This window comes from Dermacentor albipictus, chromosome 5 (assembly GCF_038994185.2).
Source record: "Dermacentor albipictus isolate Rhodes 1998 colony chromosome 5, USDA_Dalb.pri_finalv2, whole genome shotgun sequence".
NCBI lineage: Eukaryota > Metazoa > Arthropoda > Arachnida > Ixodida > Ixodidae > Dermacentor > Dermacentor albipictus.
The window spans coordinates 85,453,370-85,468,585 of record NC_091825.1 but is presented as its reverse complement, the minus strand read 5'-3'; the positions used below and the strand labels follow the sequence as shown (position 1 = coordinate 85,468,585).

Genomic DNA, 15,216 nt, shown 5'->3' with positions numbered 1-15,216 from the left:
GAAATTAACTGGAACGCCAATGCCTTTCGGTACAAAGTTCGGAACTTATATCTAGAAAGTGGTGTCATCCTATGGATCCGCCTTGCGTACACCACGGTTAGAATGTGGAAATTGCAATATGAGCCTCAAGGCAATTAGCTTAAACTTAATTAGTGGGTTTTTCTGAATTCGTCGATTATGCATTTCAATTTTTGCACAGGTAATGTCCGCCTTTCGAGTAGACCAGCTCACAAAGTAGAATGATGCCATCTGCCACGGGAAACAATTAGGAATTTTCGAAAGTGTTCGCTGAAAGACCATTGATATGTCAATTACACCTGGTATTGTATTAGTGAATGGTGCTATAGTCCCTCACGAAACAGCATGTGCTACATACATACATACATACATACATACATACATACATACATACATACATACATACATACATACATACATACATACATACATACATACATACATACATACATACATACATACATACATACATACATACATACATACATACATACATACATACATACATACATACATACATACATACATACATACATACATACATACACACTTTATACCACCAAATGCAATATAGTATTCGTGCCCGCGGAAAGCGGCTATGAATACTTGTAAGCTTGTTGGCCGGGGCATGGCAGTCGCCGCAGTGGTTTCTCAGCATATAGAAGTTAAGAGAGAGAAGAAAGGTACAAAAAATTAATGAAAAAAATGAAGTACAGTAACAATACCTGCACATACGTGGCTCAACTAACACATGGTTAAATATAAGACATTAATAAAATCAAAATTGTCTGAAGGAAATGTAAAAAATCAAAATAAACACACAAACCAGTAACATTCATAAAGCGTTGTTACAAAACCGAGTAGTAGTAGAGCGCAAGTAATATACACTAATAGGTCCCCAACCTCTCAGAGTGGATTTCAATTGTTTTACAGACACAAAGCACATTTCCGCGGCAACTGGTTAAAATACAAGGAGACAAATACCCGGCGTCTCTTTCCATAATGTGCATATATTTAGGAAGTTCGTAACGGTTCACACTTCTTAAAGTCCGCCGTTTGCTTATTAAATGGCTGAATTTAAAGAAAGATTTTTTATAACCGCTACTCATATAAACAGACAGCAAAAAGAATTATCTTGTATCGCCATCATTTTAAAAATGGTGTGTAATCCATCCCAGTTTATACCATACATTATGTTAACCAACAGCCTATGTTAAGGTTTAGCAATTTGCTGACCTCATGAATGAGAGAAAGAACCACACAAAATAGTAACGTACGAGAATATAGATTCGCCCATGGCTTTGAATGCAGTTTTGTGCAGCTGAACAAAACTGTTGTGCTTGATTAAATATGATTGCGCAGAAAGGAGTCGAATATACTTAGCTACGTGTCCTACGTGATCATACAAGGACATTTCCTCATCGAAGTACTATCCCAAATATCTAAAGGTGGGTTAAAAGTGTACCGGTGAGCATTGACACGCTGTACATAAGCTGTAATGAAGTACAGCAGATTCTCTGAACTGAACTCTGTCGTGGAGATTTCTAAAACATACTAGCGTGTTTTTTGCTTTAGTTACATGTATTTTGTGATCCGATAGCCAGTCAAAAAGTGCCTCGACGTCAGCCTGTTATAACGTCACAGCTTGAGTGTGCTACTCATGAGATATAAGTAATGCTGTATCATCGACGTAATCAAAAAGCCTGCATTTAACTTCAGACCAACCAAGTAGTTCACGTAGATATAATGCGGAACCTTGCGGAACACCACACGTAATGCGCTTGAAGCCACTGAAGTGGTCTTTTATTTGCCCAATTTGGAGTTGACCAGTAAAATAAGAGAACAAAATAAACTGCTGATACAATCACCTAAACCCAAAACTTGGTCATCTTTGTAGTACAATAACACGACCAACAATATCAAAAGCTTCTTTCACATCTGTGAATAGGCCAAGTACTACCTGATTTTTATCTATATACTTATAGATCAGGCCACAGCAATGCTCTGGGAGGTCAACCGTTTGAAAATACCACCGGAAGCCATACCGACTATCAGTTACAATCGAGAATATGTCCCAACAGAATATAATGTGTTTATAAACGATCTTCTCCATTATATTACTCAGAGACGGTAATATTGATATGGGACGATAGTCCTTTAGATACCACTCCTCCCCATACTTACAGATTATCCTAATTTTAGATACTGTTAATCCCCGGGGTAAGTTATCTGTTTCTAAGCAGCCTTTGAAAATGTGCAGAAATAGTTTTTTTTTAGTTTAGAATAATTATTTGGCAAGCGCTCTTCATGATACGTTACCGGACCAACACGAGAAAGCTGTTTTATATCTTCAAATAATGAAAATAATCATTTTAACTGAATTGGCTGGAGGCAAGGAACTTTCACATGCAAATGCCGATAATATCTGATCATCTAGATTACTTCTTTTGGGCCTTCCCATTAGTTCGCTCAAGTTTATCATATTGCGATACACTTGTTAAACTCGACAGAAAAAAATAATTATTTTTTCATCAGTCGTAACACTGCCGTGATCTCGTTAGTTGTTAGTCAGCATGTTCCTTCAGAGGAAGGTTAGAAAGATTAGATTTACAGACATTCAATAGTTTATATTTTTCAGAAGACAGTTGCGAAATATCTATAGTGATACGCTATGTATCCCGATTTCTAATCTTTAGCTTTCTCCATGGTTGTCACGTAGACATAAAATAATGATCCGCAACATTTTGCGGACCACCGATGCTGCTGATTTAAATGCTCCGCACCTGATGACTGTATGGTCAACGCATGACTGAGATCCTAGTACCAGGTACGAGTAATATTCACAAGTAAAACAGAATTATATGTTCGATACCATTTGCAGCAATCAAGTCGAAGTAATCCGCAACTCCTGTGTTTCTCATTTCGGAAATATGGAAATAGAAATCACCAGCGAAAATGACATTGCTGTTGCAAAATTCATTTATTAACTTTAACAGTTCTAACAAGAATGTCTGCAAGACTGAGTTAGGGGTCTGTGTGTTGTGGCTATAACTAAAGTTTTTTTTTTATTTCATACGCAAAGGGCAACCACCTCTGTGGCTGTAAAAACACAAGATATCTGCTCAGTAAACCTCTGTCCCTTTACAAATGGGAAAAATGCCATCGTGCTTAGCTAGCTTGCGACAATGCGAAAAGGAATTAAAACCCGGTAGCTTTAGGACACTTTGCGCGTTTGCATTAATATTTGTTTGCTTATTATTTGTTTGTTTAATAGTTAATGCTTCCTAACACTTCTCACATTCGCATGCACAAGTTCCGGTACAGATATAGCACGAGAATTCAACTATTCCTGCGACTGTTCGACTCAGTACATTAAAGAAGCTCTTCGTTCATTCTACCGGTCTTTCAATGTAAACTTTCTCAAAAATTCTCATAGCAGCGAAGCCTTGCTGCTTTCCTACAAAACCACTCCGTTTCTAACTCAGACGAACTTGCAGTTCTTGTCCATTGTCTGCTCTTTCGTTCTCCGTAACAACTTTCTTGGTCTGGGGCATCAGATTCTCGTTTACGTATATTTTGATCCTGTCTGATTGCGTAACGCTTCTGAAACCATTTACCTCTTTCTAGTTATGACTTGAAAGTAGGAATAATAACTGGAATGTTTTCTTCTCTAGCTGGAAGCCTATGTACTGTTCGTACTGTGTATTCTCTCTCTTTCGGGAAGTCGATCTTACTGGTGAGAGATTTCATTGTGGCCGCAAGATTCTCGTTTTGCGGTTTCTTAAGACCATGAATTACAATGTAATTTCTGTGCCAAGTAGGCTAAAGGTTATTCACCGTTAAGCTCGGCTCACTTTTTGTCATTCAAGGCTACGCACTCGCCCAGTTTATCTGGACGCTTCCTTATGCCAGTTACCTCCGTGCTGAATGTGTCCAGCGGTGTTTTCATTTCATCATGCTTCAATGAAAGCAATTTTATTGACGCTTCTATGCCTTCAATTACCTTGGATGGTTTTTCAATTTTTTGTAGTACGGAGCTGTTCTTCAAAGATTGTGTCTGAATGACGTTCTTCAAGGTTGTCCTCACGTGAACTAATGTGACACGCGTTGTGATCATGTGCGCCGATGACCTTGATTATATTTAGCATTATTGGTTGCCTTGTGTCACCGTCACTATAGCTTTCAGGTTCAGAGACATGCTTCCACCTAAAATTCGCACATTATCTAGCGTCTTCAAGGCCTGCTTTGAAGGACCAGAGCATTTTACGATATGCAAAAGGAAATTGCATAAAGCCAAATTCAAACTGTCGCTGTCTTTCTTCACGGGCTTTAAGCATATCAGACAACTGCCATCCACAGATGTAGGTGAAATGATAACAAAATGAAAGCATTGCTCGACTGTGCACCAAAAAAAGTACACAAGAAAAGGTTCTAGCCTGATGAAATACAAAGCGAGAATAGCATCAAATAACAAGATAACACCAGTGCCAGGTCGCTTACCTAGAAGGTTGAACACGCGCTAGTGAGGGAGCATACATATGGCGGGAATGCGATGCCTCAATCAGCTATGGCTGCTTATGTAGTCATCGGTTGGCATTGCGCTTTAGATAAGGGTCAGATCAAGTGTCCTTCCAGAGAATGTCGTCCAAGCCGACACTTACACAGCCAGCGGTCCAACATACATTCTGTAACCCGGCAGACCACAGCCACAATTCCTTGCTCTAGAAGACGAACAGGCGAGTCCATGAGGGAGAACATGCGTTAGTGCTGGAGACCACACTTAGTCTGACTGCAATGCGTTGAACGCCGCTGGTTGGTTATGTAGTCACAGGATGGCGTCGCGCCCTTGATAAGGTGCAGATCACGTGTCCTTCCAGAGAATATCATGCTAGCCGACGTTTGCACAGCGTGCCCCCCCAAAAATAAATTATGGAGTTTTACGTGTCAAAACCACTTTCTGATTATGAGGCACACCGTATTGGAGGACTCCGGAAATTTCGACCACCTGGGGGATTATAAGGTGCACCTAAATGTAAGTACACGGGCGCTTTCGCATTTCGCCTCCATCGAATGCGGCCGCCGTGGCCGTGATTCGATCCCGCGATCTCGTGCTCAGTAGCCCGACAACGTAGCCACTGAGCAACCACGGTGGGTTTGCGCAGCGTGCTGTCAGAGATACTTGCCGTAGGCCAGCGGCAGGCACCCAGAAACACAGGCGACTCCAGAAGGTAGAACATCCATTAGTGCGTGAATACACACTTCATCGGACTGCCACTCCCGTCACCCAAGTTTACCAGTCTGTACATGTATACGTCGCAGCTATGTTATAGCTGAAATTTGCTGGCACCAAGACTGAATGTTGCTATGGATGCAGTTGAGCGGCAATAAACGTAGTGACATTTCGCAAATGACATGGTCTGCGCATGAGTCTTAGCCAGTTATATGGCACACTGTTGTTGGCAGCTATGATGCTAGAACCTTGGCCACAGACCTGCAGTGTAAGCAAGGCCACCACCGTGCTAACGTGCGTTTTGAAGACAACCGGACTATAGAAGTGCGGGTAAGTGAATATTAACAATGGGTGAACATGTACGTGAAGGAGTAATTATCCGTGAGTGCTCTCACAATGACTCCCTTCTTCAACTTCTTTCTTCCTTCCCTTCGAGAGAGGGTACCCAAACGCGTTATAACTTGGGCTATCCTTCCTGCATTTTCTTCTCTATCTCTTTCTCTCGCAGGAGCGGACAATTTACGGAGTAGCGAGTGACCACCTTTATGCTTTTGCTGCTCATTGTAAACAGACGCTGGGGTCTAAAGATGAACAATGTATTAAGATTGTGAAGTTATAGCACGATGATGGCACAGTACATAAAGAGGCCGCCTTGTTACTTTGTGGCCAAGTGGGGGATTTTATTGCCCCTACTGCAGTATGTGGATCAGTGGAAAATAACGTAAGCTAACAAGACAAATAAGCAGAAAAGAATCCCTTGTGAACTTGTACGATAACTGCTGTGAAACATTCCGACACGAAACCTTTTATTGCGGACTCCAAGCGACGGCTAGCGCACGTAAAAAGTGGCACTCTCATGCGGCTTTGAAGCGCCTTCCCTCTCCCGTGACGGATGATCTCAACGTCAAGCTAAGTTGACTGTTAGATTATGGCATTCGCTTTTATATGGTCATTCGCTCCGTGCTAACACTGGCATACCCTGTCTAGTAGTTCCCTGATCATTCCGTTCCACTCATTGTTGGCCTGGGGCTTTCCATAGGCGCCATCCGCCGTGAGGTAGAACTCGTACTTGAATCCTATCTCCCTTGCTAGCATCTTGATCAGGTCGATGCAGTAGCCGTAGAAGCGGTCGTTCCCCGTCATATTGCTTCCTTCAGGGTGCAGCATTGTGTACGGCCGGCTCTGTGGAGACCAAAAAAAGAATACACTCGCGTCAAGCTCGCTCCCAGTGGATACTGGCCCCGACCTAATCGTGCACGTGTCTACAACAATCCCGCAATGCGCAAAAAGATTTCCTGCAGCACCCAGCATCCTAATTCTTCTTCTAGCACAAAGGAACGTGTTAGCGCTCCTGGGGAGCAGAAACGCCCCGACGGCAGCGCTTGGATACGGGCCCGTTCAAGCCTTCTGTATATACGTGTATATACGCTAGCGTGCAGAACTGCATAAGAGGACTTGCTACTCAAGGCTATACAGCTTTTTATCCGTGTACGTGGGAAAAGCGAGGTACGATGGAACGGACGAAAGGGAGCTGTCTTGCGTAATTTCTATGGGCACTGGCGCTCCTGTTGTTCTTGAGCAGCCATTATTCTCCGCAAATCTTTCGCCATCGTCTGGTATAGGAACCTGTATTTCTCTGATGCACTGGCAAATCGCGGAGCGTTCTGGAAAGTAATTCGCCTTCTCTGGGGAAAATGGCAGCGACAGCCATCAATTGCCAGCTTTTGTGTTCGCTTTGAGGAGCACTGAATCCTTAGAGAAATAAACTATGGAAGTTTGCGCAACGATCTCCCGAGTGGCGGGGGATAAAAAGGAGAATTAAGCGACGACAGACTTGTAGCAAAGAAACTAACGACATCCCTGGGGGCCTTTTGGGAAGCAACCGCCTTTGTGTTGCGACTTTCCGACTGAACAAGCATAAATGTACCCGCCCAACGTGAGAAAGCAGAAGCAAAGCTGTTCCGCAGTCGCGCGAGAATCTGGTGCGTGGCAAAGTCCACGTTTCTTATGAAGTTGTTGATTACCTGCCTGGCTGTTGTTTTCCTCTTTTTTTTTGAGGCACTAGAAGGACATTCACAATAGTGCCTTTTGAAACTTCTTGAGACACAATGCTTAACATTGTATATAAAGAAGTCAATATGTCTTCGTTCCGACAAAGATATGCTTATTCCACGCACTGTAGGAATTGATGCAAGCGAAGTTTTCCGTACTGTTTGCTTTGACGATGATTAGCGGTGATGGGGACGGCGAATGTTTAATTTCTTCAGTGGTTAGTCTAGCACAAGAGTGGTGAGTTCACGTTAAACGTCATCTTGCGTGGACCACTGTTGTTTGTCCGCATAGTACACAGAACACAAAGGTGGGGGTGTTTGATTGAGGCGTTGTAGTGAGCCATAAATCGTGACCTCTCAGAGGGTTGAGCATGTCAATTGCCTCACATGGTACATCGCATCATGGCAGAAGCGTTAAACTTTAATTGAATTCCGGGGCTGTAGGTGATCGGATTACGAGGCATGCCGTGTTGACGGACTCCGGATAAATTTTGACACCATGGTGTTCGTTGGCGTGTTCCTAAATCAAAGTGCACGAGCGTTTTTTTTTTTATTTCGCCCCCGTCAAAATGTGGCTGCCACGGTCAGGATCAAACCCGTGATCTCGACCAATACCATTTGATGTGTGACCGCTTCCGTAGTGTCGGCAAGACCTAACAGTGTGATTTAATGTGGATCCGCTTCTGCACGCCTTGCGTAAGTTCTCCGGTTGACAAAAATGCGCAGTGTTTTTTTTTATGCGAAGCATATTACGAGGGCTCAACCCAGCTCCTCAGGCGCGGCGGTGACCATGAAATCACATGACACCGTGACGTCACGACAGAGGAGAAGTGGCTTTGGCTCAACTCTTGCAAGACGGGCTGGGTGGGAATCGAACCAGGGTCTCCGGAGTGTGGGACGGAGACGCTACCACTGAGCCACGAGTACAACGCTTCAAAGCGGTACAAAAGCGCCTCTAGTGAATGCGGTGTTCCCTTAGAAACGCGCTGTTTCTAAGGCGTGCGTCTCTTGCTCAGGCGCACATTTCGTTGCCGCGCCGAACGCTGCTTTGCTCGACGCTCACCGCGTCCAATGCGGGACGCGTAGTCGCTGCCCTGTAGCCCATTGTCTTACACCCCTTGGCGGGTCGACGGGAACGCTGTCGCGTTCCACTCTTGAAGGCGAAGAAGTAATGCATGAGTTGTTTCTTCGTCTAGCCGAACCAAATATAGCCAAGCAACAGCAGTTCACCAGGCTAAACAGTGGTTCAACAACTAAAATAAAGGCTAGTGTGCTTCGCATCCTGGGCTTAACCTTACCTAAGCCACAGCCATTTTTTTAGAAATAGCAGAAACGCACCGTATCTTGACTTAAAAATTATAACAGCGCAAACACATGTATCCACAAAGTAACAAGGACGAGATACAAGCGCGGAATGTCAACTACATTTTATTGACAGAAGACGGATACCTTATATAAGGGGAAAGGCAGAAGTAAAGGGGGAAGGGAGTGATACAACCGGGAAAAAATGACATTTCGCATCGATGAACGAACGTGCCCGCAGTCAATGCTTTTGTGGATGCATGTGTTTGCGCTGTTACAATTTTTAAGTCAAGTATGCACCAACCCAGCCAGAAAGAAGCTTTAATGAAGTACAGTTTCGTGCCTTGAACTTAAAGTTATCCCATCTGCCCACAGCCACTAGCTTTCCTACCTATATAAGTACTTACCTACCTATATAAGCTTTACCTTACCTTCCCGCCTCAGGTTTTTCCTATGCAACCCCTCCCCCCATTTTTATGGGAACTGCGAGCAAACAGTGGCAGGGCTGTTATTCACTGGTTTCGCGACTCAGTCAAATCTACCCATTCTCGGCCTCCTCCCCTCCCTCTTCTCTACCATTTCATCTAGCAGCCGTCTGGACTTGCATCTTAGTAAAAAGGTAGGCGGTGCAATTTTCGCAGCGCTATTGCAGGTGCTCGCGGATAGTTACAGCTGTCAAGAGGTAAATGTGGCGATGGTCAGGGAGCGCCACAGAGCATTATGCACATTTGATGCGGTGCAAAGGCCTCTGCCAGACATCAGCAGCAGCAAGCAGAAATCAAGCAGCAAGCAAGCAAGCAGCAATCAAGAAAGCAGAAAGCAGCAGCAAGCAAGCAGCAGCGGCAGCAAGCAAGCAGCAAGCAAGCAACATCCAAGCAACAGGCAAGCAGCAGCAAGCAGCAGCAAACAAGCAACAAGCAAGCGGCAAGCACGCAACAAGCAAGCAGCAAGCAAGCAGCAGCAAGCAGCCGCAGAAACCAGCAGCAAGCAGCAGCAAGCAAGCAGCAGCAAGCAAGCAGCAGCAAGCAGCAGCAAGCAAGCAGCAGCAAGTAGCAGCAAGTAGCAGCAAGCAGCAGCAAGCAGCAGCAAGTAGCAGCAAGCAAGCAACAAGCAAGCGGCAGGCAAGTAGCAGCAAGCAACAAGCAAGCAGCACCAAGCAGCAGCAGGCCGCAACAAGCTAGCAACAAACAAGCGGCAAGCAAGCAGAAGGAAGCAGCAGCAGCAGTGCGAAAGTCGAAGGAAGAGGCAAGGAAGGCTTCAGTTGAAAAAGTACTATTATTACAGTTACTAAACACCCATTACAAACGAAGTACAGCTACTACCTTTATTAACGCTATTGCATATTAAATAGCAGGCGGAAGACAACAGGAACACACAAGGGGAAGGCCACCTATCTCCACTACAATTGTTGATGCATTGCATAACTGTAAGAAATAAAAGTCGTCCTGGATCTTTTCTTCATGCACTCACATATTCAAGACCAGAGGCGCCGCCGATAACTCTATGTGAATTCGTATATTGACAAAGACCACCTGCGTGTTGTAGTAGGCTAGCTACAAGTAGTCTGTGGATATGTTGTGCAAAACAATCACTGCCACTTATTGCAGCGGCCATGGCTGAGGAACCGCTAGCTTATGGTAGCTTGCAATAGCATAAGCCTTAAAACCTTTCGTGCTTACCTCAACCGTGGTGACTCGCAGGGTCAAGCCTTCGAGCTTGTCCGTGAATTCTTTTTCGGCCAGTAGCGTGTAATTGCCGAAGTATGCCAGGCCTTTAGCAGGATGCCATGTGGCTACCTTGAAATGAAAGATATGCAGTGCAAGTTTAATGGTAAATACGAGAGAAACGCAATAACATTACATCGCAGTTCTATGCGGTTGTGGATTTATGATTGAAGCCGCACTCACCATATCGCATCGGGTTGTTCAGAAGCTCACTCGACACACTTCCTGTCTTTTCGAAGCGAAGTGAGTGTACCTTACGACGGACTACGCACATATATATATATATATATATATATATATATATATATATATATATATATATATATATATATGAATCTTTATTGTACTTTCTTTAAGAATACTCACGTATATCGCACTACATTTTTATTGTTTTCTGTCAAACATAAGTTCCTAATTTCATCACGGAATAACTTATTCTAGCTGTGGTCAAAAGCGCGATGGTACGACATGGTAAAGAGACACTGAAGAGAAACGGTAGATTAGTATACAATATACAAGCGCACTTTCAGAGTTCTAGTTTCGTTTTTTTTCCCTCAGAATGTTCGTCATCAGCCGAGATATTGATGTTTCAACTTGTATTTTCGACTATAGCGTGCAAGCTGTGGCAACGGTACGCCATTGTGGCGTGTTAAGAATGGCGAGCTGCAAGGCAAAATTGGCACCCAATTACGACTAGGGCACAAGACGCGCATCCCCCACTCTCCGTCGCTGCAGCTAGGAGGCGTTCGAAGAAGCGGGCTTTGTGCTCAAAACCGCCTCCATCCACCAGCCCCATCGCCAATGTGACGGAACGAGTTCGGTGGACGAACAATGGTGCCGGAGTTCTCCAGCGCGGACCTGATCTGATACGCATGAACAAGCTGCCGCGGGAAAGCCGTTTTTTGGTGCTTCCCATGCCTCGGCCAGACGCAAGACAACGGGCTACCCACGATTGGCACCGATACTTCCCGGAACGGCACCCCTCCAACGCCGTCGTCGGGCATCGGAATGTGTGTACCTTTGTGTACGTAAACTGTTCTGCGGAGCGGCGGCAAGTTGGCGATGAGTAAACGAACAGTCGCCGCCTCGTATAGCCGGCGGACCGAGTGCATAAAAACTGTTGTTGTGCGAATGCTGGACACAATTCTCTCGTGCAGTCATGTTGGGCTGACACTCTTTCTCTCAAGCAGTCATGTTAGACTGATTCAATTTCTGTAAATAAAACCATATTCCTCGTTCTCGATGAGAAGCAGTTCTTCACTTCATCAACGTCCTCAGCGTAAATAAGTTGGACGACGGCATGGGGCAGCTACCTTCGAATTCATGCCGTACTCCAATCTTGGGAAAGGACCACGGGCGATGGGATTGAGCCCCCAATCCTGACAGGCGTCATAGATCTGACGCTATTTTCGCTCGTTTGCTCAATTTCTGCACAAGGAATGTTTCCAAAACTTGAATTGCTTATTTCTGGGTACCTCTGGAAGGGTATGTAAACGTCGTTTAGTGATAAATATTTGTTCAGCTCCCAGTAAACGCTGCAAAATTCATTACACCTTAGAGTGCCACTATGGTGCCTTTTTATTTTGTCGTTTCGTGAAAGTGTGATGGACCAGTACAGGTTAACTTCCTATTTCAGTGTACGGTATCTTTAATAGCGTGAAAATGTGTAGTGAGACGAAAGGTTGAGCTAAGCCCTATAAAGTTTGACAAGAGAGGAATATCAATCAGGCGAATTCTGCCTAGCGAAATTATCGGATTTGACGAACACAACGTGAGCGTTAGGTTGATTTTTGATAGGAACAGTGTGAATGAAATCCGCTCACCGCGAACCGGTAATTCGATTAAGACACTATTTCGGGCCAGCAGCCATAAGAACCAGTGGTCTTCTTGCACGATGCAGATCATAATGCCCCGAATCCTTTTCCGAATTTTCATTTTCAATGACATGATGCTGCTGAAAAGTTCATAGCTCGCTAGTTGCAATCTTACCTTTCATGACAGCACACAGCTTCGCAGAGCATTGACGAGCAACTATTACTCAAAGGCTTAGGAGTGCGCAAAGAAGTGGTTTGCACAATGCACATCAATAGATGTCGCTACTTTACATCTGCATTTTCGTTCGGATGATGTTCCATTTGTTGTTTTGAGTCGTAAGATTTTTTGAAGCATCTGCAATAATAAACTTCGAGATTTTTAAATTACTTCTGCTAAGACGAACTTCTAATAAGAAGAATTAATTTTTTCCGGCTCGTTCAAGATCGTCTTAACGGGAGTGTACGGCATGCACTAAACTTTACAATGAGTGATGCAGCTACAGTTGAATATCATTCATTTTTGCGCTGGCAACATCGAGTGCACCATGCTTGGCTGGCTTGCTCTAGGGGCAACGTAAGCACAATATCGCGATGGAAGCTTTCTAAGAAGTTTGTTGTAATATTGTGCTTCTCTTGCGTTGCGCTTACAAGCGGCGATGGTGACGCGATAAAATGTCGCCCTTTATTGTAGCAAATGGATCTAACTACAAACGAAAGCAAAACAAAGTTGCTATGTTTAGAGAAGATCACATGGTTTGTTATCTTGATACGATGACCCAAGAGATTCTTTTGATAAAATGACACACAAAAGAATTAAGTAGTAACGCCGTCTGTGGACTTTGTGCACCCATCTTTCAATAATTACCTGAGGGGACCTATACAACTATAAAGGCGTGTACAGTGAATGCACGACAAAGAACTCCAGTAGTCAGTATCGACCCGTGATCCGTTACTACGGCGTGCCTGGTAACCAGATCATTCAGAATTTTCTCAACTATTGACGAATTCCGTGCTTTTCCGGCGTAATCTGTGTCTTAACGCAAGGTAGTTCGCCTCACCAGCGTCGTTGAGTGGCAATGGCGTTGTGCTGATGAGCGTGATGATGGCAGTTTGATCTGCTACGATAGCGCAGTGGTTATGGAGCTCCGCATGCACGGCTCGAGTTGATGGGTTTGAAATCAGCCGCGGCTGCCGCATGCGTGATTATGGCGAAAAAATCGCTCGCGTACTTAGATTTAGGCGCACGTTAAGGAACTACGGCTGGTGAACACTATTCCGAAGACCCCCTCCCCTGTCCCCCACTGCGGCCTGCTTCTTAATCAGATTGTTGTTTTGGCAGTTACAAGCATAAAATTTTAGTTATTGCTGTTTTAAATCCCGGCCACTGGCATCCTCATTCAAATATCGGTTCTATGCAACAACTTTCTGTCTGTCGAGTTTTTTTTTTAGGTGAGCACTGACTTGGACAAAATTAATGCGCAGCATTCCGCTGCAATGTCTCGTAGTGGAAGGTTCCGCCATTTCTGTAGTTGACTGTCAGCGAAAAATGCACCAGCTGCGCTATCAAGCTCTGAAATGCACACCCAAACAATACCATTGCCGTCTTTATTTATGTTTTGTTTCATCCTCTGAAAAGTAAGCGAGGAAAATATGTGCAGTATTTCTTTAACTTGACGGAAGTTGTTATTATAATGACTTCAAAAAATAAACTGAATCTGCGCTGCTCAGTAGAAATGATCAATCTACGTCCATCAATTGTGTAGACGTCGAAGTGAAAGGAATAAGGACGTAAATGCAATGTTCTTGAGCGAGTAATGCACTGTCCTTGAGTGCATTAACCCTACCTGAAAAACACAACTCACCTTTATCATCCCTTTTGACTTCAGCTCAATCACGTCCATGTAGAAGTCTTCACGAATTCCCCGCGGTTCTATGCGTACATCGCCTGTCAATCCCTTGATAGTCGTCTGCAGTAAAAAAAAAAAAAATAACGGAAGAGGGAGTGAACGCCTTGGGATTATTTGCGAATACATCTCGCTTTAAATCGGCATACTGTGCCATCGCGAGGGATAATTTGATGAGCACTGCAAAAGCTGAAGTTTTCAGTTTTCTAACGTGGCCGTGAAGTCTATAATCGGTAAATTCATTGTATCATTATAGTCAAACGGGAACATCGGCGTTATACCACCCTATACACTGGGTTGAATGTTTAGGCTGTGATCTTTTTTTCGTGGGACTCGCAATCTCCCAAATTCTCATGCTAATGTACATCCTCCTGCATTTTTAACTGTATCGTGCAAGCGTCGATCAAGTGCCATTTTTTTGGCCTTGCAACTGCGATTATCACCGAGATTGGCAGATGTAGACAAAGGCGCGCAAAGCGCTCTCCAGTGCAAGCGTCGTCTTCTACGTTCTTTCCTTCAGGACAACGCACGCCCATGTTAAAGTGTGCTCGCGCGATATTGTTAAAAATACGGGAGGGTTCAAAGAAGAGAGGGCTTAAAATTGCTCTGTTTCAATGCGGCCTTCAGGGCTACGGACGTTTCAGCGATGATTATCTAGATGTCTATATTCAATGAAGCTTTCATCCATGAAAACAAGACACAAATATGTGTCCATTAAGCCTGGCTTTTAACTGGAACGCGCCAAGTAAATGCTATTTCATCCGCTTAATTGTCGTAATAACAACCAAAAAACAAAAACCATTGCAATAGAGGAGGATGGCAGGAGCGCTTTCACGAAGGTTGTGTAGAAACCTAATCTACAGTGCTACGTGCCGCACACTAAGTTACCGACGCGGTACAGCCGGCAAGACCAACGGATTCTAGGACAGTGTTGACAACGGATGTATGCGTTAAAAGCAGCAAGAGAGCTGGTTTGCTTTCTACTGTCTAAGGCCCTGCGATATAGACTGTTGTAGTAATATATGCCACCCTAGAATATTGTGCACTAATTTGAGCTTCGCTTTTAATTTTTCTCCACTCGTATGCGTATTAAGTTTCTTGTCCCTTTCCCCCATTTGGGGTAACACACCGGACTCTATATTAGCTGACCTCCTGCCCTTTTATGGTTTCCCT

The 15,216-nt window shown here is 44.2% G+C and overlaps 1 protein-coding gene across 3 annotated transcripts in view; it reads right to left on the bottom strand.

Moving 5' to 3' along the window:
- The window catches only part of LOC135905788 (glutamate receptor ionotropic, kainate 2-like), a 74,421-nt gene that overhangs the window by 20,106 nt on the left and 39,099 nt on the right, over positions 1–15,216 (bottom strand). For 2 of the 3 annotated variants that reach the window (XM_065436833.2, XM_065436834.2), the window contains 3 exons: positions 14,002–14,106; positions 10,281–10,397; positions 6,227–6,430 (listed from right to left, as the gene is read on the bottom strand). In XM_065436833.2, the coding sequence (XP_065292905.2) occupies positions 6,227–6,430; positions 10,281–10,397; positions 14,002–14,106 (426 nt within the window). The remainder of the gene's footprint in view (positions 1–6,226; positions 6,431–10,280; positions 10,398–14,001; positions 14,107–15,216) is intronic. The other variant, XM_070538504.1, reaches the window with a different exon arrangement.